At 36.9% G+C, this 26869-nt stretch overlaps 1 protein-coding gene across 25 annotated transcripts in view; it reads right to left on the bottom strand.

Moving 5' to 3' along the window:
* Window positions 1-26869, bottom strand: part of Ptprd (protein tyrosine phosphatase receptor type D) — a 403506-nt gene that overhangs the window by 181007 nt on the left and 195630 nt on the right. For 13 of the 25 annotated variants that reach the window (XM_021252829.2, XM_087183441.1, XM_087183439.1 and 10 more), the window contains exons 4-8: window positions 14563-14751; window positions 12592-12609; window positions 10886-10996; window positions 7233-7502; window positions 3862-4443 (exon numbers count right to left, since the gene is read on the bottom strand). In XM_021252829.2, the coding sequence (XP_021108488.2) occupies window positions 3862-4443; window positions 7233-7502; window positions 10886-10996; window positions 12592-12609; window positions 14563-14751 (1170 nt within the window). Of the gene's footprint in view, window positions 1-3861; window positions 4444-7232; window positions 7503-9471; window positions 10154-10885; window positions 10997-12591; window positions 12610-14562; window positions 14752-26869 lie in introns of those variants that run through there. The other 12 variants (XM_021252835.2, XM_087183448.1, XM_087183455.1 and 9 more) reach the window with 3 other exon arrangements.

Genomic DNA, 26869 nt, shown 5'->3' with positions numbered 1-26869 from the left:
AGATTTAATCAGTTAAGAAGAGATTATTAGGCTGGGCTAAAACCCACTGTGGTTGGTGTCATTACATAAAAATGGACACTACTGGTTTATAATGAGAACACCGTGTGAAGAGGAAGGTCAAGATAGGATAATGTTTCTACATCTAGCAAACAAGGAGTCAGTATAGAACATAGTCCTCAGAGGAAAGCAACTCTGCCAACATCTTGATCTCAGAATTCTAGGCCCCAGAACTGTGAGACAACACATTCCCAATGTCAGAACTATCCAGAATATGGTATTTTTGCATTCCAACCCCTAGAAAACTAGCACAACCACAAAATTCTACAAGGTGGTAGTTGTTATAGATGAGAAAACCTGAAGCTCAGAGAGATGAAGTGCTATCTTTTGGATTTTGAATGTCCCCAAAGTCCCATATGCAAGTCTTGGTCACCAGCCTGTGGCAGGCACTACTAGGAAGTTGATGGAACAGTCATGAGACTGGAATGAGTGGAAGGAAGCTAGGTCCATAGGGCTATGACCCTGAGGGAAATACCAGACCCCTCGCCTTTCCCTCTTCCTGTTTTCTCTGTTTGCTTGCTAGGCCCCAAGAAGGGGTAGATTTGCTCTACCATAAGTGCCTGCACAATACTCTGCTTCATCACACACCCTATATGGAGGAATGGAACCAGCTTACCCTGGCCTGAAATCATGAGCCGAAATAAACCATTTATTTTGTCACAGTGAGGTAAATTTGATCAACACATGAAGTAGCATGTTCAAGGTCACAGAGCTAACAAATGGTAGCTTGGGATTCACACTGTAGTTATTTCAATTCAACACCAGGGATATTAAAAACAAATCACAGCTGAAAAATTACAAAATCTTAAAGTGGAATATAAGCTCCAACATACCTTCTTATCAACTTTTAATGGTTATGCAGCTACTAAAATACAATCAGAAATATTCTCAAACAGATGACCACTTTCAGTAAAAAAAAAAAAATAGAACAAGATTCAGAGATTACTACATTTTTCAGTGTGAAGCTACTATGGTAAAGTTAAGGCATATTAATATAGTAAAGAAACCCAGAAAAAAACTACAAATACAAAGTAGGGAAAGGAAACAGGTGATATTTAGTACCATTGTGGTGAAATACATAATTTTATGGCTACTTTTTATATATCATAATAGAGAAGATAATAAATCCACGACCAAGTCAGGGATAACCAAATAGCAATATAAAAAAGTAAAGCAGAAAAGATCTTTACATTGAAAACTTCAGTACTCTAAAAAAGGAGATCAAAAGGGTATCCAAAAATGGAAAGAGATGCTTTGCTCATGGGTAGGAAGAAACAACATAGGCAAGATGGCCATATTCCCAAAACTGTTATACAGATTTCATTCAATCCCAATCAGAATACCAATAGCACACCTCACAGAACTAGAGAAAACATCCCTACAATTCATTTGGAACCAGAAGAGACCTAAAATAGGAAAAATAACTCTAGGTAACAAAGGCAAGGCAGTGGGCAACACAATCCCTGACTTAAAATTATACTACAGAGCTACTGTGTTAAACAAACAAAAACAAAAACAAACAAATCAGACAAACAGAAAGCATCATGATACTGGCAAAAAATCTGACCCGAAGATCAATGGAACAGATTAGAAGATGCAGAAACAACTCCAAGCACACTTAGTCAACTTATCTTCAACAAAGGGGCCAACACCTTCACTGGAAGAAAGACAGCCTCTGATAAATGGCGCTGGAAAAACTGGTTTTCCACATGCCGAAGACTAAAACTGGACTCATTATGCACTAAACCATAACCAAAATGGATCAAAGATCTAAATATTAAAACAAACCTAAATTAGATAGAAGATAGAATAGGTAGAATTCTTAAAAGACATTGGTATAGGCAAGGAGTTTATAAACAAAACTCTGATTGCACAGGAAATATTATAAAATATCAACAACTGGGATCTCAACTTATTAAAAAGCTTCTGCACAGCAAAAGAAACCACCAACAGAGTGAAGAAACAACCAATAGAGTGGGAAAAACATTTTGCCAGCTGTTCCTCAGACAAAAGACTTTTCTAGAATATATAAAGAAATGAAAAAATTAAATCCCCCAAATTTAAAGACCCAATCCAAAAATGGGAACCTGAGATGAATACACACTTCTTGGATGAAGAAGTAGAAACAACAAATAAATATTTCAAAAAGTTCAACATCACTGGTTATTTGAGGGATGCAAATTAAAACAATGCTGGGATTCCATCTTAGGCCACAAAGAATGGCTACTGTCAAGAAATCAACCAACAACAAATCATGGGAAATGTATGGAAAAAGGAACCCTTCTCCACTGTTGGTGGGAGTGTAGTCTGGTGCAAGCACTGTGGAAATCAGTGTGGAGATTCCTAAAACAACTAAGACTACAGGTTGCATTTGACCCATCTATCCCTCTTGTCAGTATCTTCCTGAAAGTATTAAACACATCACACCACAGTGATACATGTGCATCCATGTCCATAGTGGCACAATTTGCAATAGCTAAATCTTGGAAGCAACCCAGATGCCCATCAACTGATGAGGGGATAAGGAAAATGTGGTGTATGTGTATTTTTTTTACAATGGAGTACTACTTAGCCATAAAGAAGGATAAACTTGAGACATTTCTATCTAAATGGATGCACCTACAGATCATACTCTTAAGTAAAATCAATTGGTCACACATGTGTAAATATCACATTGTTTCTCTGGTGTGAGAAACTGAAAGTGTAAATAAGCACCAAAATGTGTAATAAATATTGTGAAATAGGAAGAAAATGTTCAAATGGGAAGGGGAACAAGGGAGGGGACAGAGAAAAAGGAAGGGAGAGGAGAGAGGGAAAGGAAGGATGGGGGAAAATGAAAAAACATAAAATGCAAACAAAGCTTTTGTAAAAAAGAAGGGGAAGAGGGATAGAAGGGAGGGGAGGGAAATGGGGAAAAAAATAAGTCAAGATACATCATGTACAGATACAGATTCTATCTGATGAATCTGATTATTATGCATATCTAAATTGTACCAATAAACTTAACTAATGATTAAAAAAACCAAAGTGTTTAAACATTGCCACAAATTTACAAGGTAAGAACACAAGTCAAATAAGTAGCTCTATAATACTCAAGAATAAACTTTAGAAGAGAGCTGCTATTTTATACTCCCAGCCTGAATCAAAACTGCCACTCTGAATTAATCATCAAAGAGATTCTATATTCTCCTAGGTAAATAGGGGGCCATGGTTTTCTTCATCAAACAGTGCTGTCTGCTCTAGCACCTTGTAAAATAGGCCAATCAGGCCCCGAAGTTCGGTCTGAGATCTTGGCGACTACCTTTCTTCATCCACTGAGGCTACACAAAGAAAAATAAAAATCTAAGCCAGACTGAGAGTATCTTTAATCAAGCAGCTTCCTGACAAATAAAGGCCACTTAGATAACTGACCCCCCTTTAATGTTTTAGTTTTAACTTTTATCTTGAGCCATCGAATCTTATTCACGCTAAATACTCTCTTGAGAGCACCCTACCATGGCCACTGGTACAAAGCACAATTTCTCTCATCTCAAATTGCTGCAAGGTGAAAGCATTTACTCATCTCATGCTGAAAAGTCTTCAAGTTATTCTTGTCTAAGGTTTATTTTTTATAAGAGGGTCCCACCAACACATGTCTGCCTAAAATGGTTATTATTTCAGATGACTACCTATTCCTTTTCAGAAGTCTTTTCACAACCCTTTGATTTGAAGTCCTTAATCTGGACTTCATCTAGTTCATGTTACCTTTATTCTGCACTCCCTCCCTGCCCTCCTGCCCTGCTTCCCACCCTGGACTGAACTCACCTCCGGTCTGAGTGATGACCTGTATGTCACCGGAAAGAGGACCATCTCCGATTGAGGTAAAAGCCAGGACTTTGACAGAGTACGTTCTTTGGGGCACTAAATTGCCAATGGTAGTGATTTGGCTGTCGGCTACATTGTGTTTCATCCAGTTGTTGACGTGCTGAGTGGGATCCATCGTGTAGTAGACCCTGTATCCCTGGATCTGTCCATTGGGCTCCTCGGGCTCCTTCCACTGCACCAGAATGGTGGTGGAGCTCAGCATGCGCGCCTGGACGTCCCTCGGGGCGCTGGACGGCGCCTGCTCCGAGGTCTGCGTCTGCACCGGCTCGCTGGGAGGCCCCCTCCCAATGTTATTCACGGCAACCACCCTGAACTCATAATCCGAGTAGGGACTGAGCCCGGCCACGCTGTAGCGGGTGGTGGCCACCCCATCGATTTCTTTGTACGGCTCCTCGGAGTTTTTGGGTTTATGCTGGATGATGTAGTAAGAGACGGGCTCAGGGTTCCCTGAGTCCCACGTCAGTGTGATGCTTGTGGCTGTGCTTTCGGTCACAACTGGAGTTCCCGGAGGCTTGGGTAAGGCTTGGGGGAGAAAAAGGCGTCACTACTTGTCCTCCCCAAGATGGACCAAGCAACAAATTCTACTTGGGAATAATAGGGTTATAAATCACTGACAACTACATTACATGAAATTAAGGCAAAGGACAGCTTTCTAAGTGGTTAAAAAGTACAGCAAAACCTACACAGTTGGTACAGATCCCATTTTTCTAGAAAAGCTTCAATGCACCTTTTGGGGGGCTTGTATCTAAATCCACCACTTATTAGCTAAATGATCCGGGATGCACTGCTTAACTTCTCTTTCGTTTAGTTTCCTCATGTGAAAAAGAGAAACTGCATTGCTGAAGTTGTATTGTACAGATGAGTAACTGTATTATATGAGTTTTCTGTGAAGATTAATGAGCTAATCCAGTAATACTCTTAGACTACATCTGGCACTCTCAAAAAATAGCAGTTACAATTTTTACCACTTTTACACCAAAAATTTGGCCACTTATCCCCCTGTTCAACAAATAAATGAGATAACTAAATCTCACTGAACACTGAAAAGACCAAAAAAATTGAATACATTACAATGGAATTAGATTATTATGAAAGAATATTAGTTATGACACATAAAATTTTCTTATAAATAATTTAACCAAGAATTTCAAGGTAGGGTTTGAGTACAGTGCTTGTCTGGCATGCGTGGGCTCCTGGATTCAAACCCCAGCAGTACAAAAAAGAATAAAGAAGAATTTTAAGGTCAAAAAAATAATAATTTTATACCAGTGTTTTCTTCTTGTTAAAAAAAAGTTGAAGGTGCCAAGTTAAGACATTTTTACAAATCACTTTTTAAAGTAATTTATTGTCAATAATACTAAGAGTTCTATATTCTGTATCAGATATATCTGAGATGATAGCTAATTGACAATTTGCACTTATATCTATTATTTTGGAGGTGCTATTCCCTCTTTTCAGCAGAGCACAACTCAAAGTAATCCTATAAGAATACAAACCATCTATATCAGTGACCTCCTCTTTAAGCTCCTTGCTCTGGACAATGATTCTAAAAAGGGGAACTGTGCTTGCTCCATTTTAGAGAAATCCCAGAAAGGAACATTCATATTGCTAGGATAGTAGCCCTGTTTTCCTTTCAACATAAAGGCAAAAATTACAACCACCCTTGGAATGGTAGCTTTCCAATAGCATCAAACTTGTACTTTATATCTAGCGCTATGTTCTCAATACCAAGAACACTGCTGGTACTAAGGAAGTTGTGAATAACTGCAAATGGCTGAATAAGTCAGTATCCACTCTCTTCTACCTCTTCAAACTCTTAATTTCCACTTATTTTGATTTTTTGCCTTCAAGATTCATCCTCATGCTTTTTTATTTTTTTGAGGTAGAAAGGGTACAGAAGTGGCAAGCACTAGGAAAGCAAAGATGAGACAGTGAAGAAGCTATTAGCTTAATGTAACTCCTGCTTTTGCATCCTTGAAGGTCTTTAGTAAACCTTCAAATATTTAAAGCTCAAATGGTTATTATGAAAAGAGGTGATTTAATATTTGCATATTACTGTAGGAACTATAGAATGACAATATTTGGCTAAGGAAATTTACTAAAAATAATAATACAAAGACATTTGTTCAAATATGCTGGCCTGACATTTTCAATGAAGTAGGTGATCTAGCTTTCCCATAAGTGTCTGCCTGAACTTTCAAGGCAAATAAAAATATTACTAATTAAAATTGTATTTACTGATATTTGGTGGACATTATTAAGTTTCACTAACTCACATTTATTGTATTATATATTTTGTGTCTGTAATGTATGAATAAGTATTGCATCTTTACTGTGTTGAGGACAGACAATACATTGTTGTTATTATTATTATTATTATTATTATTATTGTACCGGGGATCGAACTTGGGACCTTGCACTTGTGAGGCAGGACAATGCATTATTTTAAATAACTATAAATACAGATAATGGACTAGGTTCTCCTGTCATATTATTGGCTTTACATGACATATATTTGATACACATGCTCACTGGAGATAGAATGAAAACCATAACATGTATATTACATTTTTGAAAGTTTAGTGCCTACAAGGAGAGATAATTTGTGTTTATTTTGCAATAATTATAGACATTTGCAGAAAAATTAAGTCACCCTCAGACTGACTCAATTTGCAAGTTTTCTAGAACTCTACAAATACTGGGTAAAAGCAACTTGCACTCCTACATGTTCCATTTCTTTCTTTGTTCAAAAATAGTCATTTAATATAGTACTTTGGTTATATTTAGTGCATGTATTCCAAGGGAGAATGTCATGAGCACTCATCTTTGAAAGGTGAAAGATAAAACTAAAACAATATAATGCTATTTGCATTTTGAGTTTTCATGGTTTGATTCATCAAAAATTTAGAGCATGTATTATTAGATAATGCTGATTTCAACTCCTTCTTGCCTTTCCCCAACATTTTCAGAGCTTTTACACATTTAACAACATTCATTGAGTTCTTGAGATTTTATCAAGGCTCTGGACAAGTATGAAGACTCTACACTTCCTAATTCTGTCTAGGCCTGGTCTGTTGCTAAATAATTTGACAATTATCTCCACCTTAGATTGCCATTACATTTTAAAAAAGAATATGCCAATATACACACAGGTATCTTATATAACAGCATAGATATGATTAAGTTATACATGTCTGAAATGCTGAATGATAAATTGACTCATTTTAGAATCCTGAGGACAGACTTCCTAAGGACACTAGCCAGTGCCTTGACTTTGCCCATATTTTCAAAGCATAATCCATGGAACATACCTTTGACAGTGATCTGTGCTATTGCTTCAATGACACCCAGTGTTGACATAGCAACACAAGTATAATTTGCTGACTGTCTTACATCATTCAGTTCTAGGACATTTCTTCCTATTGGCATGTCATCTTCAGGTGTCAGATCTTCTGCCCCCAACATCCACTTCACATAAGGCATTGGTGACCCCACTGCCACACAGGTGATATTAACACTTCCACCTGGCATGATTTCATGATTAGTGGGTGGGATAGAGAATCTTGGTGGGACACGGCGAACTGGAACAAAACACAAGGGAAGATGATAACATATACAAGGCAAGAAGAACAGTGGCTTATTAAATATATGACATGCACTCTACAGACAAAATTAAACAATTGAAACATATTGTGGATTGTCCAAAAACAGAAAATAAAAAACTGTGGATAATACAGACCATACAAGTATGGTATGCTATACACAGAAGAATTTATTTAGTTTAATCATTTATATCTTAGTGACTTTCATACAAAAGTTGATTCAGACCTAAAAGGACCCCACAAAAAACTATCTACAAACTAACAATACACAAACATCATGCATAAGATAAACACAAAAGCATATACATGCATGCATATAACAATGATTCTATGCATGTGTGTATATGTATGAAAAAGGGCTGGAAGATCACCAGCATGTTTGAGTTGAGTATCAAGACCAACTTCAGTGCTGTGCACTTCCAGTTGATGTGAATGTTTGTGTGGAACCACAGTCACATCCCAGCCCTGGAAAACACCGCCTAGAATACACTGAATGTGCAATTTATTTTCTTTAAGATTCAGCATGGATGCAGCCTCAAAACCTCACACTAACACTGGAACAGAAAAAAAAAATATATATATATATATATAATATATATATATAGATCTACAGAAGAAGAACCCGGCCAACACCAGTAAACATATTGGACTGAGTCATGCAAGGCATGCACAAGATGGAATCTCATGTCCATGCTATGATAATAGGAGAATGGCTAGGATCCAAGACAATAATTAAAACAGAAGAAATAACAGAGAAATAGAACTACATACAAAGGGAAAATGTAGAGTACAGTGACTGAGATGGGGATTTGGGGGATAGGAAGGTTGAAAGTTGGAGAGCAGGTTAAACTGAGGTTGTTAAAGGGAAGGATTACAAATTCAGAAAGGGGGCTGGGTGCTTCACATTTAGGATTCCATTCTGTACATATTGAAGATAAAACAACATCAATGACCACAAAATCTAGTAGAGGCTTTTTATATCTACATTTAAATTGGGGGCACCAAATCTAAAACATACAGCTAAACAAGACATTAAGAGAAATGGTTGTATTAAAGCAACATAACATAGAAAAAATTACCAAGCAATTACAGTTCAGTGTTCCTGCTTCAGAAAATCTTCATGTTTATGTATGTTTAAATACATGCAGTTTGGACATGGTACAAGGAGCAGGTGAGAGATAAATAGGTTTCCTCTTGGGCTTTTATTGGTAAAACATTACACCAGGAGAATTTTATACCAAGAGAGTAATCTTTTGAAGTATGTCTTAAATACAGAGAATAAATCGTTTTCTGAAGTTATAAAAAGACTGCCTGACAACCTCATAACTCCAAGAAGAAGATAAATGATTCTGTCTCAAATCTCTTGGGTCACACTTAAGGTTGAGATAGACCTCTGCTGACCTGAGAGGGCTCACTGCGATGGCCTCATGACAGTCATAGGAGAAGGAGAGAGAGCTAAGCATGCCTCCTGCAGCCAGTTCACAGAGGTTACCCGAAGCAAGCAGGAGCCAGTGTAGACTGAGGTGTCAAAGAACATATCAAGAAAAATGGAGGGGAGTTTAGTCTTCATGCTTGGGATTAGGGGAACAACTATGAAAGTCATTCTGTGGGCAGCAGGCATCCTTAGAAGACAGAAATTAAAGGGAAGGTGGGACATGGGAAGAGTAGAGGGAGGAGGAAAGCAGGAACACTGACCAATTCACTGGACCTTAGAGAGTTAAGTGTTACCAGTTACCATGCACCCAGGTACATTCTCTCCCATCATGCATCATAGTTAAGACACCACCGGCGGCAAGCAACAGAAGCCACAGCCAGAGCATTCCCTGCTAAAATATACCATTAACCAAAAGGAGACCACAATGCAGCTACATTCATTTCATTTGTATTCTTTGTTATTGGTTTAATTAATAGTTTTGTAAGGTGGGTAAAAAGTAAAAAACACACCAACCTTCTCGCAGCTCTGAGGGATGTAGGGGGTTTGATGCAGAACACAATGAAATGAGGAAAGGAGAAAAACAAGGGAAACACAGAGAGAGTAAAAAGGCCATATCAAGGCTTTCAACTGCTACTCCAACATCTTTATTTGTTCTAGTTCATCTTTCCTACCTTAGCTGGAATGTTAGCAATACCTTACAGACTAACACATTATTAGAAACAATAGCTAGCATCATTTTGAAATTTTCAATGGAAGAAGGTACGCATGCCTCATGCAGCAAAGGAGGTCACCATTGTGAGAAAAAGGATTGAGGGGCTCTCCAGGTATTTACAGAAGAAACCGTTTTCTTCATATTCCCCCACCCAACTCCATAGAAAGAGAGGAGAAACAGCATCCCCAGGAAAACAAATTACCTCTAACAAAAATTTCAAAATCAAGCTAGATATTTCCTTAAGGGACCCCATGCTACAGTAACTAAAAGCCTGCTCAGTCTTTTGTCTATTCCCACCCCCACCCAAGCCTTTCTGGCTATTCAGAAATATAGACCAACACTGAGAGTGTTTTCACTGGATAAAAAACTACAGGAACTGGCTTTGAGAATTCCAGGGAAGAGGAAGTACTTTGTTTTTCCCTCGAAATGAAAGGCACAGCCATTTATAAGCTCAAACTGTAATCATTTCTGTTATTATATATGAGAAAATATAAATACATCTTCATAATTCATCCCTGTTCCAAGGACAACTAATATTATTTTTAAAAATACAATCAGGGTTCCATGGCAATCAAACAACTGGATTTTTTCAATTCCTAATAATTTAAATAAATATCCATGTGAATATATGTGCATAGGTAAGTATATGCAGATATAGAATTCTATATATAATACTATGTGTTTATAATTGAGACAATATAAAAAAGGACTACAATTGTGGTATTTCCATAGAGCACCCTTCTTTAAAAAATCTGCATCTTTACCCTTACAGCTCGGCAGCAGAGGTCATGAAGACACAAATACCTTTATGCCTGGAGTTGTACACACAACTGATTAGTAGCACACCGAGCAATTATTTCAAGTTTTGATAAGGAAACAGAGCAGAAACAGCAGGAAAAAAAAAGTGGAAGAAAAAGAAGAAAATCTCAAACAAATGCAAAGCACAGTTCAACCAATGCAGTAAAAATAGAATAAAAATGTAAAAAATGCAAGTATACTTACAAAGATAAAGCCTCGGGATAGATTATACTCAGAGTTTTCTCATTTTGTTAGAAAAAAACCAACCCCTTAAATTTCTTAATTCTCTATTTTCTAAAATGCTTCCACAACTGCAACTGCTTATTAAATAGTGACATATGGACGCAGACCCTGTGGGTGTGTCAGCTCCCCCTGACCCTGGATGAAGAAGCCATGCCCGGGTGAGAGCATTCCTACCTCTGACATATAAATTGGCAGGGGCAGAATAGCGAGTGCCCGCGCTGTTGGTGGCAACACACTCATATTTTCCTTGGTCAGATTCTTCACTCTGTTCGATCTGAAGGGCTCCTGTATGGATATAAAATATATTGCCAAAGAGATGGTCAGAGCAGGCTTTCTTGGTTCAGAAAGCTAAACCTCTTAACAATATGCAAAGCCCTGCAAAGTGAAGGTCCGCTCAACGTCGATTCAATCTCTTGCTAAGGTGCACAGACAGAAAATGATGCGATGAGAAAAACATATAGAGATTATTTCTTTTTTTTAACATCGTCAATGCTAGCATAAGAAAACAATATCTCTTTTTCCCAAGCAAGAGTTCTAGTCATAATTAACACTCTTATTTCCTCGACTAATTAAATGAAGATGGGTGAGACTGCTTCAAGGAAGTATGGCTTTTAAATAAAACAAAAGATTAATTTTTGGTTTTGTTTTGTTTCATTTTTATATCAAAAGTGGCGCAAAAGATTGGTACATTCAAAAAAACCAGGCTGAGTTTTCAAGAAAGTCTTCTGCTGAAGAAAGCCAAAAATACGCAGCAAGCACAAAAAGGCTGCACAAAGCAAAAAAATTAAAATTAGTCATTATCAGTTATCAAAATATTACTTAAAGAAACAAAACTCCCTTAAGACATGCAGATTTTTAAGAAAAGAAAGACAGTTTGCCACGACTTACAATCATTGATTACATTTGCTGAAAAACAAAGAGCAGTTGCATTAGAAGACGTTGAAAAAGTTCAAAAGCACGGCTTGTGCCAGGCAGGAGGAGCCAACCAACCACTGCTTGAGGACCTCGAGACGGATCCCCTAAGACACCCATCACAATCCACCAGTGGGATTAGCAGTGCGGTGTCACAAAACCCCAAGAAAAATACAAAACAAGAATTACAAAAGAAATGCACACTGAGTCAAAGTATGAAAAACCGGCAATACACATACCACCAAGAATACTGAGCACCTCGTTTCCTTAGCCTGAAGGACAGAAGATCCAAAAATCCAGAGACGAGTGATCCAAGAAAAAAAGAAATGGGGAAAAAAGCATTGCTGTCAGCTTGTAGGTGAGTAGGATCAGGTGGAAAGGGGAGTCATTCTTTGACTTTTAAGACAGTAAGAGAAAAAAGCATTGAAGAACAAAAGCAAAAACCTTTTGAAAGATAAAGACAAAAAGCAGATGGTCCAGGCTGTCTTCTGCATGTCTGCTACTGTTCTCCAGACCACCTTGGCTTTGGTCCAGAACAAGAACAGCTAAGGAAGAAAAAAATGATCTTTTTTTTTCTCCAGTTGGACAAAAAAAAAGGAAAAAGAAGAAAAAAAACAAAAAAAAAGAGAAAAAGGAAAAAGGAAGAAGAAAAGGAAAAAAAGAGGGACAGATGGTACGCTGTGACTGGTCTGTGGTCTAAAGACCTGGATATGCTTTCTTTGAAGCATATCACAACTTAAATAATCATTTTCATAAAGAAAGAAATGAACAAAACAAAGAGAAAAAGGAAAAGGAAAGGAAAGTTCACAATATGAGAGGCACGAATCATAACCAAACGGTACAAAGGAAAAAATTAAGTTGATGAACATTATCGGGATGACTTGGAAAACAGGACAGAGATGAGGAGGGATGGAAGAACAGAAAGAATGAGTAAGACCATTCTGTGAACGTTAGTTCAGCACTCTTACCTCTTATTGGTGTACCACCTGGGTGGATAATATGAATGCAAATAAGATTAGAAAGAAGAAGCATTAGTACGAGAAGAAGGAGGCTAGGGCTGGGGAGAAGAATTAAATTAGATTTACAGAATTAAATAAGGTCTTAAAAGAAACTTGAATTACTATACTGGTAAAACAGGAATATATTAGATAGTATTATTAGATCATAAAAGCAAGTTTCACTATAGCACAGAGGGCAAAGACCATAATAGGCAGCATTGCCTTTCTCAGAGAAGCAACTGAGCTCTTAGGTCTGGGGTCACATAGGGCTAGAATTATATCTTATATGCCTCATATCCTTAAAAAAATAAATATACAATATTTTTCAAGACATAGTTTAGGAAAATGCTGGCTAAGCTATTTAAGTATATATATAGATATCCATATATATATATACTATCATAGGAAATACTAAGGACTAACTGGAAACAAACACTGTCAACTGGATAGCTTATGCTACTTATTATGTTACATTGGTGTGCTATAATCTGTGTATATTTTATTTTTCTATACAGTGTTCATACGATAACAGTTCTGTGGAGGTGTATGTGTGTGCGCCACTACAGAGGTCTTGTGTCTACACTGACAGTTAGTAAAATGCATGCCATGCATTTTATTAATAATAATAATAATAGTCTGAATATGGAAATTAGTGGGGGGGGTGAAGTGCGCTTCAGAACTAAGCACTTACCAATAGATTCTGGAGATTTAAATACGGAGAGAAGAAAGACAGCATAAAAATATTATTATATTCCTTATAATTTGGTACAAATTTTTCAGAAGTTAAAGCTTTATTACACTAAATTATCTATGTTACATGTGAATAATTAACTCTTTATTTACAAAAAACAGAATTCTAAACTACACAGTTCTGCTGACAACAAGCAAAAGAGGCAGTTAACAAGACGCTTTTACATCACAGGACAGGTCAAAAGCTGAGAATTCTGGGAAGACAGGCAGTTAAACAACTTAGAATTCTACATCATTATTACTAAAAATGTCAAAGTAAACAGCTTATTAGTATATGCCCCCATGACATTACCGAGGGACAGGCTGTAATACTTTCGAAACTTAGAATTACTTCTACTTTTAATCTACAGAGAGCACAGGAATAAACTTGGGATGGGAATGGGAGAGGGAGAAAAGGGCAGAGAGAGAGAGAAAACAGCAAAAGCTGGAGTCTACACCAAAAGCAGACTTCTGTAGATCCAGTCTCTGGAGGGTTCAAAACCTTGAGTGTGGGCGCACACTACTGAGGCTAATGTGTAGAAAATGCTCACTCCCACTGACATAGTCACAGTACTAACAAAAATCCCCTCCTTTGGTTGGTACTTTGAAAAAGACTTTAAAAAAATACAACTGGTTATTCATGAGATAACATTTCTGTGCTTTATGTATTAGTGAAAAGAAAGCAAGTGTGCCCAGACTTACTAAATGTTGGTAGTTGGATGAATTCAAAAGTAGAAATGACAGGCAGCAAACACACTTCAATATTATTGAATCACTCTAGTGTTTAGTAGGAACATTTGTTTTTTTAATGGATATAACCATTGGACCTCCTTGCAAGTTCTGAATGAAGTCCAATGTTGAAATAATTTTGTTTCAAAAGAAAACAGAGAAAGAAGAAAGAAAGAGAAAATGGATCCACCAAATACTGCAGAAATGCAGTAAATTAAAAAAAATATATCAAAAATACAGTCACAGCAGTGAGCAATGTGGATTAAACAGAAGCTGCAAAACACACAAAGAGGAGAAGGACGAACTCTGGAAAAGGTCATGACATTACACACATGGACAACAGGTTAAATAACAGAGAAAGAGAAGAGGGAGAAAAATCAATGCCTAAAAATTAAAAATAAATTAAACAAAAATAAAAAATAAAGAGAGAAAGATTTTTAAAAACCCCTCTAGGAGTTAGTGGAAACAGTAACAAGACCCTACCTGATCGTAGCTGCTTAATACGACCATTGTTGTTGCTTGTGTCAACCGGTAAGAAATCTTTAAACCAAGTGATTTCCGGATCTGGGTTGCCACTGGCTGCACACAGCATGGTGGCAGTGCGCGTGCGCTCCACCACCTTCAACTGTGGGCCCATGTCGATGGTGGGGAAGCCCCTGGGAATCTGATCCTCTGCAAGACAAAAAGTAATGCAAACATTATGGTAATGAGATAAAGGCTTAAAGTTCAATACTGCCACAAATCTCCACCCTGTTCAGCACTTGTTGAGGCCCTAACAAAAACCAAGCACCACTGCACTAAGGTTCGGGCACAATCACATGGTCTGTTTCTGCCTAGCAGAGTGATCTACGCCAAAGGCTGACACACTGGCCTGGAGCTCAGACCACGGCGATGAAGACTATGAGGAGGAGAGCACAGAGGGACAAATCAGGCAGGATTTGTGCTGGAGCAGGTTGGTAAGGAGTGAGAGGAAGCTCTGACACACAAAGGGCCTTTAGGCCGGAGTAAGGGAGTCAAGTTTGCCAGGTTTCAAAGAAGGAAGATGGGATATTAGAAAGATAGGGATATGCCCAGTCTCAGTACTGAAGTAGGAAGGTTTTCACTGCGAGAAAATTGTAGGATCCAGCAGAGCTAGTACGGGAATTAAACAGCAGAGTGTGGGAGCAAGGAAGCAGGTGAGCAGGAAGCCAAGATAAGCTGTCTATATCCCAAGGTAACATATTTCTCTAAAAACTTGTAAATAAAACTACACACACTTGCCCCTCTGAATCCACTGGTACCACATCTACAAGTTGAAAATATTTGACTGATTGAAAATATTTGAAAAACAATGTGACTAGACTGAACACATACAGACTTTTTCTTGTTGATTATTCCTTCTTTAAAAACAGGGTAGTATTTATGTCGCATTACACATTACAAGTAATCTAGAGATGATTTAAAATACACAAGAGGATATGGAAGGTGATACGCAATTACCACAGCACCTTATATCAGTGCCTTGTGTATCTGTAGATTTTGGTAGTATTGCGCATCTGACACCTGGAAGCAATTCTTCAGATGATGAGAATGACTGTACACACTTTTCACCCAAGCATAAGCTTCAACCTGAATGAATTCCTTCATAGGGAGTTTCAATTCATCAGAAAATTATCTGAGAGCTCTTTTTAAAATTTTTTACTGGTACATTTTTCCCCTTCATAATGATCACATTCACATGGGAAATTTGTACAGGTACATACTATATCTCTATTCTTTTTTTTCCCAATTACCCTCCCCTCCCTTCAACTTTTCTTCTCCTTCCAATTTACAAAAGCGTCTTTCTGCTGTTCCCCTTTAATTCTGTCTCTCTAAATCCCTTTTTCTTGCCTTCTCCTCTTCTCCCCTCTCCCCTTTGCCCTGACAGTTCTTTACCAACAAAAAAAGTAACTCCCTATTAATGACACAAAAGTGTGTATTCCTTAAAGAAAATACTTTCTCCATCTAAAAGGCCCATATACTTTTCAGAAATGAAAAAGTTGAAATTCCTAAATTTCAACTCTTCAACTCATCCAAAGTCAACTTCTTCCTACTCACAACAAAACTGACCCAGATTTCAGATGAGGAAGTAAAGTCTAAATTTAGATCCTCCAGTCATGCTGCACACTTACAACCTACATCGCTAGCTCTTCCAGCCAGGGTTAGAAAGGTGTGTTCTATCTGCGCATTGAAGGAATTTAAATTTGATGTGTGATGATATCCAAATTAGAACTTGGGCATTAGTTTGAAGGCCATTATGAAATGTTTTCACTTCCAATTCAGCCTGGTGTTAATTTAATCAATAGAATATTATAAAACTGTTGAATTTTCATGATCCCTTAATTCTAAAACAGCTCAAAATCATAAACACTAGTGAGGTAAACATTAAAACATGCGCAATCTAGATGCCTCCACTTTGTTTTCAGTCAGCCCTCTGTGTTCTCCCTGGTCTCCTCTTTTAACCTACAGGGCGATCTCAAATTCTTAACTCTGGCTAACAAAGTCCTTAAATCAGGTCGTGCTTCAAATCTCTTGCCATCACACTCATATAGAATTCCAGATTTTAAGATAAACTCCAGGGATGTCCAAGCCTAGGTGTGAATATAATCTCAATGATTACAGGGAAAAAATTTCCTACTACCCAGAACTTCTGTTAGAGAATCATGCAAAGAACTGTAAAGGACTGAATACATTCAAAAGGCCAAGATACTACCAAAAAATAAATCTCGTAAGAAGGAAAAGTTCAGATGACAGCAGTTGTAAGTTATTATAAGAGAAAAATTGGTGGATTAATAAGATCAAGTCCAGACTGGTTCTCCAGATGGGCAGGACAAAGCTCATATATCTTATGGTAACAATCTATGAACGAACAAAAGCAGCTACACCAGGATGAGAATGACCCCTGGATTCACTAGATTATTTTCCAGTTAGACCACATTCTTAGAGCTTTGGATGCTAACAATAACAATTTAAAAACTATAAAATGGTTAACTTCCACAAGGTACATTTCATTCATTTTGAAAGATGTGTTTTTTTGGAGGAAGCAGAAACACATTCTGTTTATGTAAACGCTTCTACATCCCCAGCCCAGCTGAGGACCACAGTGGGCAGTGTCAGGAGTAGGGTCCACAGTGGAATCTCAAGAGCTTTTGTCAAGCCTACCAGGGAAAGTTGAAAATTAAAATGAGATGAGGAGTACCTTGCAAAGTAGGTTATGCTAATCTTAATAATCTATTCCACTTGAATTACATCAGGCCATTCTCTATGTTCTTAACGATTTTACCAATATAGTACTACATTAGAACTAATGTTAGGAAAAGAAGAAAAAAATCAATAGCTGTTGTCCACAGATATTATATTATTAAACATCTCACTTGGCAGCTATTGACACAAAAGCCTTCAAACAATAAAAATAATTTACCTCATGTGTTCATGTGTCCCAAACTCAGCTAAGTTGCCTTGAACATGGACCTGAGTTTCTGGAACAGCTCTTAGATTTTATTGTTATTTTCCATTTTTTATAGCAACCAATTTAAGAAAAACAAAACAACAAAACACACCACCCTGAGATTTCTATTCCCTAGGGCACTGTATCTCCTCCATGGTGTCTAACTACCTTCATATCCACAAATACTGTTCTGCTTGTCATTAATTTTCTTCTATAAGTTCACCTCTCAAGAGCCAAGCCAATATTCAGGACTGATCAGTGGCAAGTGTCAATGCCCTAAGATTGTGGCACCACTTACTAAAGGCTCCAACGAAGGAAATCTAGATTTAATAACTATCTATAAGAAATGAAGTCCTCACCTTAGGGAAAGCTGACAAAATTAACTTGTGCCCTCCTGGACGTAGCCTAATACATTTTTATGACCTTTTTTTTTCCTGCTCAGCTCATAAAGAACACTCCAGAGCCTTCTTTTCACATACACAAGTGCACAACAAAGATAATCTTTCTTGCATACTAATTGGACAGGGAATGTAAAGAGCATTCCTTTCTTATTTTTAATAGGGGTAATTAAATTCTATCCACCACCCCCCTTTGTGCAGAACCTCACTGAATGCAGTTTCGTCATTAAATTTTCATGAGAAACATCACGCTGAAACACATTTGAGTAGCCAGAGCTGCTATACGTTGACAGTTGTGGCTTGTTTCCAATTTGACTGTCAGGTATTTGGCAATAAAACTCAGTATTCAACATAAAACGAACAGCAGAAAGAATGAAATTTCTAATTGGAATGCTTATCTCTGTGGGTGTAGTTTAGAAGATGTTAATTGCTTTTTTCACTCTATACATTAGTGATTTATATAAAACTGTCTTAACCATTAGATAATGTCAATTTTGACACATATCAAAATAAGTGGTACCAGGACTTGGGAGTCAAATCAATACCTTTAATATCTGAACCACATCAACTTTCACATGGAAAAGCAGCTATCAAAAATTAACTGTTAATATGATAGTAGCTTTAAACTTTTACATGAGGTGAAAAGAAAAACATTTTGTCCTATTCATTAATGTGCTCACTATGCTTTAAAGTGCCTTACTTATCACTGTTCCATATTAATATTCAATCATGCAGAATTAGGTACTAATTCATCAAAATTTAAATCAGACTTGACCTTCGGGAAGCCATTTGCTCTGCCATTTTGAGAGGCCATTAAAGGGCAGATGACTGTGCTTAGTGAATCGGAGAGTCATACAAACTTTGTTTGCCAGCAATAATAAGACCTGGAAATATAGCACATTCTTTGAATCTATTTGTGTCCTAATGAAATATGTGGATAGAAAACTTTCAGTTCCATTAAGGAAGGAGAAACATGAATTTCAGCATTCTCCAAAGTTAACTTCCAGTTGTTGTACAACCTTTTTACAAACCCTGATCTACTGTGCACTTGAAAGGTATCTGTGGGGAAAAAAACCTGTCACTGTTTTGTAAGGAGCTGTGCCTTAGATATATGTGAATGATCAAGTACTAGCTCTTGCATAACTTGCTCAGTTAAACTGGTTCATTTTTCATCCATAAGTAGTTTTAAAGATGCCTTTACTTTTGCTCCAATTCCAAAACACTGAACATTTGGAAAGAAGCCACAACACCTCAAATTGCCTCTCAGGGCCACAAACACCTTCTGAGATGGCCCCAAATAGTTCTCTTTGGAAAAAATCACTATTTATCAAACTTACCACCAATATGTGTACGGAGAAAAAAATCATGTCCATTAATGATATGCTTTCTCAAATGTATTATTAAAAGGTTTGACAAGAATTTCTGAATATTTAGATATCATTTACAATGCAGAAGTTTCAGAAAGAATGGTAGTACAATAAAGCAAAATTAGAGCCTGGGAGAAGACACAAGTAGCCTTTTTTCCTGGATGATTTGTTACCTGAAATCCCTTTTCTGAGTGAAGTAGTGGTTCCTCTTTCAAAGTCCTCAAATGGTATTACCAACAAACACGGTATTACCAACAAACACACATGTGAACACTTAAGCTCATGAAAGGAAGGGGGTTTGTGTTATTTCCTTTGTAACTCTCCCAGTGTTCAACAAATCCTGGTACCTACACATATTTAGGATGCTTTTCAATCACTTTAGCACTGGCACACAAGGCATCTGAATTCCTAGTGGGGTTATGCAGTGGCATTCATTTAAACAGAGAACCGTTCTTTTTGGGTGGCGACTACACATTTGGCCTCTATTTGAGTATCAGTCCATCAAGAGTTAAAAATCTTTTTAAAATCCTTTTCTTTTAATAGCATGTTAACTAGTATTAGACTTTAAGAGATTCACAAAAGTGGCTGCTGATGAATGTTTATTTTTACAGTTTTAATTTTAGTCAGGAAGTAGTTTTCATTGGTTGGCATGTGCAATGTACCTGTAGTTCTTTAACCTACTGCAGCAGCTGTTAGAGAAGAATGCAATTTAGCTTTCAGGTTCTCTGTTATAGGAGGCCTTCCAAATATGCTGGTTGTAAATTCCTACAAATCAAAATGGGAGCCACTAGATAACACCTCATTCAGGAACACAGTGACAGTGAAAAGAACACAGTAGAATATGTACCTACGTTCTCCTGTTATTTTATCAATTGAAAACAGATAAATTATTGATGTTCAAACTAATAAAAACAATACAAACCAGTGAATCATCCAGGTATATTTTGAGACAAACAATGGATTTCCTTTCACTGACAGAAGAATTGTAGTGACTGCATAATTTACATGGAGGCATGCGTGACATCTTTCAAAGAGCAAAAGTTTGTGTGTGTGCGCACACCTTTCTTTGAAAGTTGGAAGGGATCAGTGAGGGAAATTCTTATTAACATATGAAACCAAGGAAATCTTGAGACCCATAATATGTTAAAATGTTAGCTATTTTCTTAAATAAAAATCCTAGACCTTTACACACACACAAATACACACACACACACACACACACACTCGGATAAAGAGGGAGAAAGGGAGAAAAGAGAGGGAGAGAAAGGGGAAAAGAGGGAGGAGGGAGGGGGAGATGGGCAGAGAGGGAAAGAGGCCCAGGGAGAGGGAGAGAGCTAGAGAGATCTTTATTATGCCTTATGTCTAGATGTCCCACCAAAACGTCATGAAGTCATAGGTGGAGTTTCTCAGAGGTGGCTGAATCTAGATTGTGTGATGGTAGGTTTGGTTCATGTTTCAATGCTAGGATCAAGGACACTAGGATTCAGGGTGTGAGTGCAACCCGCCATAAGTAGCCTGGGTAAGACATAGGGATACAAACAGCTGTGGTTGTCCTTTTTTGCTTTGATACCTTTTGCCCTGCCATGGACTGTTTCTGCTCTGCCATGCTTGTCTGCTATACCACTCTCCCTTAGAGCCAGCTGATTATTGACTGAGATCTCTACAAACTGTGAGCTAAATAAACCTTTCCTCTTTTAACTTTGTGTGTCGGGTATTTTGTCTCAGCAATGAGAAAAGTAACTAAGACAGTCCTCATCTGTTAAGAGAAACAGTATTTTATACAGCAAGAAGTCAATGGGCTTTTAAACCTAACAAGTACAAATTTTCTTGAAATATTTAAATATATGTTGGTCTTAAAAAGGTCAAAAAAAGTGTCAAGTAATATGCAAATAAGATCATTTTAAATAAGATATGTATAAAAGCACTATATATATATTTTTTAAAGGGATCATTTGAATTACTAGTTCTAAAATCCTGCTGGAAAGTAGACAGTGATATTCATTCTGGAAATACTTATTGAAGGCATCTTTTTTGCCAGACTGGGTTAGGTATGAAGTAATTTAGAGAATCTCTATATTGTGATTTAATTGTATATTCAAAATAATTAGATTCTCTAGGAATAATAAAGGTACCCAGTTCATGGACAGGAGGATTAAATGAGATAATGTGCCTAGCACTGCTTGACACTAGTGTCAGGCATTTGATAAACATTAACATGTCTGAATTTAAACTATCCCAAGCTCCAGCAAAAGATCTAACTAGAACAGAGGCAATGACTATAGGGCTTGATATTATCAAGAGCTGCATCTATAAACTGAAAACAGGAAAACAGTCCATGCAAATCATGATAAACAGGAATTATTTGTGCATGTGAATTAAAGAACAGCAGCAATGCCAAGTAATTCTTCCAAGCTTACAAAGGCCCTCACCTCTCATTTGAACAAGATTTTAGGCAGACGATTTCTTCCCCAATAATGAATTTTTAAAATGGCTCTGAATATCTGGGATGATACGGCATTGTGAATAACAGAAAACACTAAAATAAACTGCTTTTTCTTACACCAGGAGGGCCATTTCTCTTATAATTATGCAAAAGAGGGGAATTAAATATTCCTTATCTTGGGGAGCATGTCATGTTGAGAAGCCTATATGGCATTTTAAATAAAAAAATATTTTAAAAAGTGAAGCATCAAGTCAGAGACTTCATGAATTTGTTTTTCAGAAAGGTTTTTCACACTTAGAAAACAAGTGCTAGGGCAAAACTATATAAATCAAGAAACAGTTCTGTACAATGTCCCCAGGGGATAGTGTAATAGTCCCATTAATTATTCGCTCTGAAGAGCCTATTCACACCATAATGGAATGGAATTTAGGAAGAACATCACATTGAACTAATGTAACATTTTACACACTCTACGTTGCTACAATGCACAATATCTCTAAAATACAAATGTTGAGCCTTTTAGGTTTCCTCAGGGCATCCCAACGTGATATCATTATTTGTGTGTTCTGTTAACATAAAAAAAAATACTCCTTCTGAGTAATACTGTACATACAGAAAATACTTGGAAATATTTTAGGTTTAGATATATTCTATTTTGCTTTCACCATGTTTCCTCTTTGCCAACTGCAATTCTTCAAATAAATATTCATCATCAACAGTGACAGGCTCTTTAATCAGAGTCAACTCACAATGGAAAGCATGCTAAAAATTTCTGACTACGTGGACATCATTTTTATTTTTAGGCAGGAAGGATGAGACATTAACATTGCACAGGATGTAACAGTATCTTTAAGACAGTCCTACATTCTAAAAACTTACCATTTTTAGTAATTTTATTGGTACATTTTAGGTATACAATATAATGGCATTCATCACTGGAAATTTGTACCTTTACATAATATATCTTGGTTCTTATTTTTCCCCATTCCCAATTTTCTCATATTAATTCCACTCCCTTCTTTTCTTTCCCCTACCCCCGTCACTTCCATTCCCCTTTGCCCCTTTTCCTATTTCACATTATCTATTATACCTTTTAGTCCTTAGACTTTTGGTTTCTCACACCAGAGAAACTACTCGGTATTTACACGCGTGTCCTATTTATTTCACTTAAGAGTATCGACTCAATGTGGATCCATTTAACTACAAATGCCTCTAATTTCTCATTCTTTATGGCTGAGTAGTACTCAATTTTGTATTTAAAAAAAAAACATTTTCTATATCCAGGCTTCAGTTGATGGGCAATTGGACTGTTTCCAAGTTTTAGCTATTACAAACTGTGCCGCGAGGAACATGAGTGCATATATATCATTGTGGTGTGATTCTTTTAATTCTTTTGGGAAGATACCCATCAGGGGAATAGCTGGGTCAAATGGGACCTCTAATCCTAGTTCTTTGAGGTATCTCCATACTGATTTCCACAGTGGTTTCACCAGTCTGCCCTCCCACCAGTAGTGGAGCAGGGTTCCTTTTTCCCCACAGCTCTGCCAGCATTTGTTATTGGTTGATTTCATGACAGCAGCCATTCTTTCTAGGTTGAGGTGGAATCACAATCTTGTTTTCATTTGCATCTCTTAAATGACCAGTAATGAACATTTTTTCATATTTTTATTTGCTATTTCTACTTCTTTGTCTGAGAAATATCTGTTCATTTCAGAGGCCCAGTTTTGGATTGAGTCTTTAAATTTGGAAGGTCTGATTTTTTTTTTTTAAGTTCTTTACATATTCTAGATAGTAGACCTTTGTCTGAGGAACAGCTGGTGAAAATTTTTCCCACATTGTGGGTTGTCTCTTTATGCTGTTGGTGGTTTCTCTTGCTATGCAGAAGCTTTTTATAAGAAGAGATCCCACTTGTTGATTGTTTGTGCTAGTTCACATGTAACTGAAGTTTTGTTCATGAAATTTTTTCCTATGCCAATGTTTTGAAGAGTTTTACCTAACCTCTCTTCCTGCCCGTTTATTGTCTGTGTTAATATTTAGATCTTTAATCCATTTTGATTTTAGTTTAGTGCATGGTGAGAGATACAGGTCTAGTTTTAATCTTTGGCAAGTTGAAACCCAGTATTTCCAGCACCACTTATTAAAGAGGCTGTCTTTCCCCCAGTGAAGGTTTGGCTCCATTGTCGAACATGTGGTGGCTGAGTGTGTCTGGAGTTGTTACTCAATCTTCTAGTCTGTTCCATTGGTCCTCAGGTTTGTTTCTTTGCCAGTACCATGCTGTTTTTATCACAGTAGCTTTGTAGTAGAGTTGCAGGTTGGGGACTGTGATACCCCTGCCATGTCTCTGTTACCTAGAATTGCTTTTGCTATTCTGGGTCTCTTCTTCTTCCAAATGAATTTTTGGACTGTTTTCTCAAGGTCCATGAAGTATGCTGCTGGGATCTCAATTGGAATTGCATTAAATCCACATAGCAGTTTTGGAAGTATGGCCATTTTCATTACATTGTTTCTTCCCAGGAGCAAAGGATGTCTTTCTTTTTTATGATACTCTTTTCGATCTCTTTTTTCAGAGTGCTACAGTTTTCAGAGTAGAGGTCTTTGATTTCTTTCATTGGGTTGATTCCTAAGTATTTCATTTTTTTGTAAGCTACTGTGAAGTATGTTGTTTCACCAATTCCTCTTTTATTGAGTATGCTGTTCCTGTAGAGGAAAGCTATTGATTTTTGAGTGTTGACCTTGTATCCAGCTACTCTACTGAATTTGGTTACTAAGTCTAGAAGGCTTTTGGTAGAATTCTTGGGGTCTTCTATATAGAGTATCATGTCATCTGCAAATAATGACAATTTAAGTTCTTTGTTTCATATATTTATTCTTTTTCTTTCTCTTGTCTAATTGCTGTGGCTGTTTCCAAAACTATATTGAATAGGAATGGTGCTAGTGGACATCCTTGTCTTGTTCCCGATTTTAGTGTGAAGGATTTCGGTTTTTGACCATTTAATATGATATTGGCTGTTGGTTTTTCATAGATGCCTTTTATCAGATTGAGGTAGAGACCATCTATTCCAATTTTTTGTAGGGTTTTTATCATGAATGCGTGTTGGATTTTGCCAAACACTTTTTCTGCATCTACTGAGATTATCATATGGTTTTTGTCCTCGGCTCTATTAATACAGTGTATTATATTTATTGTTTAGCATATGTTGAAACATTCCTGCATCCCTGGCATGAATCCCACTTGATCGGGGGTATGATCCTCTTGATGATATTTTGCATTCTGTTCGCCAGTATCTTATTAAGGATTTTTGCATCTATGTTCATTAGTGAGATTGGCCTATAGATATCTTTTTTGGTTGGGTCTTTCTCAGCTTTTGGAATCAAGGTAATGCTTGCTTCCAGGAATGTATTTGAGAGTATTTCTGCCCTTTCAATTTCATTGAAGAGTTTAAACAGTACTGGCAATGGTTCTTCTCTAAGTGACTTGTAGAATTTACCAATGAAGCCATCCAAATCCGGGATTTTTAGTTGGTAAGTTTTTAATTACATTTTCAGTTTTGTTGATTAATAGTGGGTGGTTTAGAACTTTTAGCTCTTCATTCAAGTTTGGTAATTCATAGGTATCTAGGAATCTGTTCATTTCTTCTGTGTTTTCCATCTTATTGGCATATACTTTCTCAAAGTAGGTATTGATGATCCTCTGGATTTCTGCTGGGTCCATTTTGACTTCACCTTTTTCATTCCTAATTCCATGGATTTGGGTCTTTTCTTTCCTTTTTTTGATAAGGTTGGCTAAGGGTTTGTCAATTTTGTTTATTCTTTTGAAGAACCAAATCTTGGATTCATTGATTTTTTTGTATCATTCTCTTACTCTCCATTGCATTGATTTCTGCTCTGATCTTTATAATTTCCTCCCTTGTACGAGCTTTGGTTTTGTTCTGCTCTTTTTTTTCTAGAAGCTTGAGGTTCAGCAGCAGGTTACTTATTTGAGCTTGCTCTGTTTTCTTAATGTAAGTAATCAGTGCCAAAATTCCCCTCCTAAGACTACTTTCATTGTGTCCCACAGATTCCAATATATTGTATTCACATTGTCATATAATTGTAGAACCTGTCTGATTTCCTCTTTTATTTCCTCTGTGACCCATTGGTTATTCAGAAGTGTGTTATTCAACTTCCATGTGTTTATAAAATTCTTGTGGTTTCTTTGTTATTGACCTCCAATTACATCGCACTATGGTCTGCTAATATACAGGGGATAACTTCTATTCCTTTGCACTTACTTTAACATGTTCTGTGACCGAATATGTGGTTTATTTTGGAGAATGACCCATATGCAGCTGAAAAGAATGTGTATTCTGATTTTGTGGGGTGGAACACTCTGTAAACATATTAAGTTCATTTGTTCAAGAATTTGTGTTCTAGTATTTTGTTATTTTCTGTCTAGCAGATCTATCTATTTGTGACAGTGGGGTATTGAGGTCCCCTAGTACTATTGTATTAGTGCTTATTTGACTTTTCATGTCTGTTAGTATTTGTTTCATATAGTTGGGTGCACTATTTGGTGCATATATATTTATGATTGTCATGTCTTTCTCTTGGATTTTTCCCTTTACAAGGATGTAGTGTCCTTCTTTGTCTCTCTTAATAAATGGTGGCTTGAAATCCATTTGATCTGCAAAGAGAATAGCTACTCCTGCTTTTTTTTTTGCATTCCTGTCACATGGAGTATTGTTTTCCACCCTTTAACTTTCAACCTAGTATTTTTGAATTAAGTGTGTTTCTCTTATCCAGCATATTATTGAATCTTGCTTCTTGACCCATTCTGACAGTCTATTTCTTTTGATTGGTGAATTGAGACCATTAACATAGATTGTTATAACTGATATGTATTGACTTATCATTTTCATGAGTTTTTCTTGTTAGATTTTCCCCCTTTGAGTTTAATTTCTTGTCATGCCCAATGGATTCATTCTGCTGGGCTTCCTGGGGAAGTGATCCTCATTGTCCTTTCCTAGAATATTGTTTAAAATATTTTGAAGTGCTGGGTTGTTATTCATGAAGCTTTTCAGGTGCTCTTCGTCATGAAAGCATGTTATTTCTCCATCAATTTTGAAAGATAGTTTTG

Source organism: Heterocephalus glaber, unplaced genomic scaffold (genome assembly GCF_053883595.1).
Source record: "Heterocephalus glaber isolate CG9 unplaced genomic scaffold, H.glaber_assembly_v1.0 deba00001481, whole genome shotgun sequence".
NCBI lineage: Eukaryota > Metazoa > Chordata > Mammalia > Rodentia > Bathyergidae > Heterocephalus > Heterocephalus glaber.
This window is presented reverse-complemented; position numbering and strand designations above follow the sequence as displayed.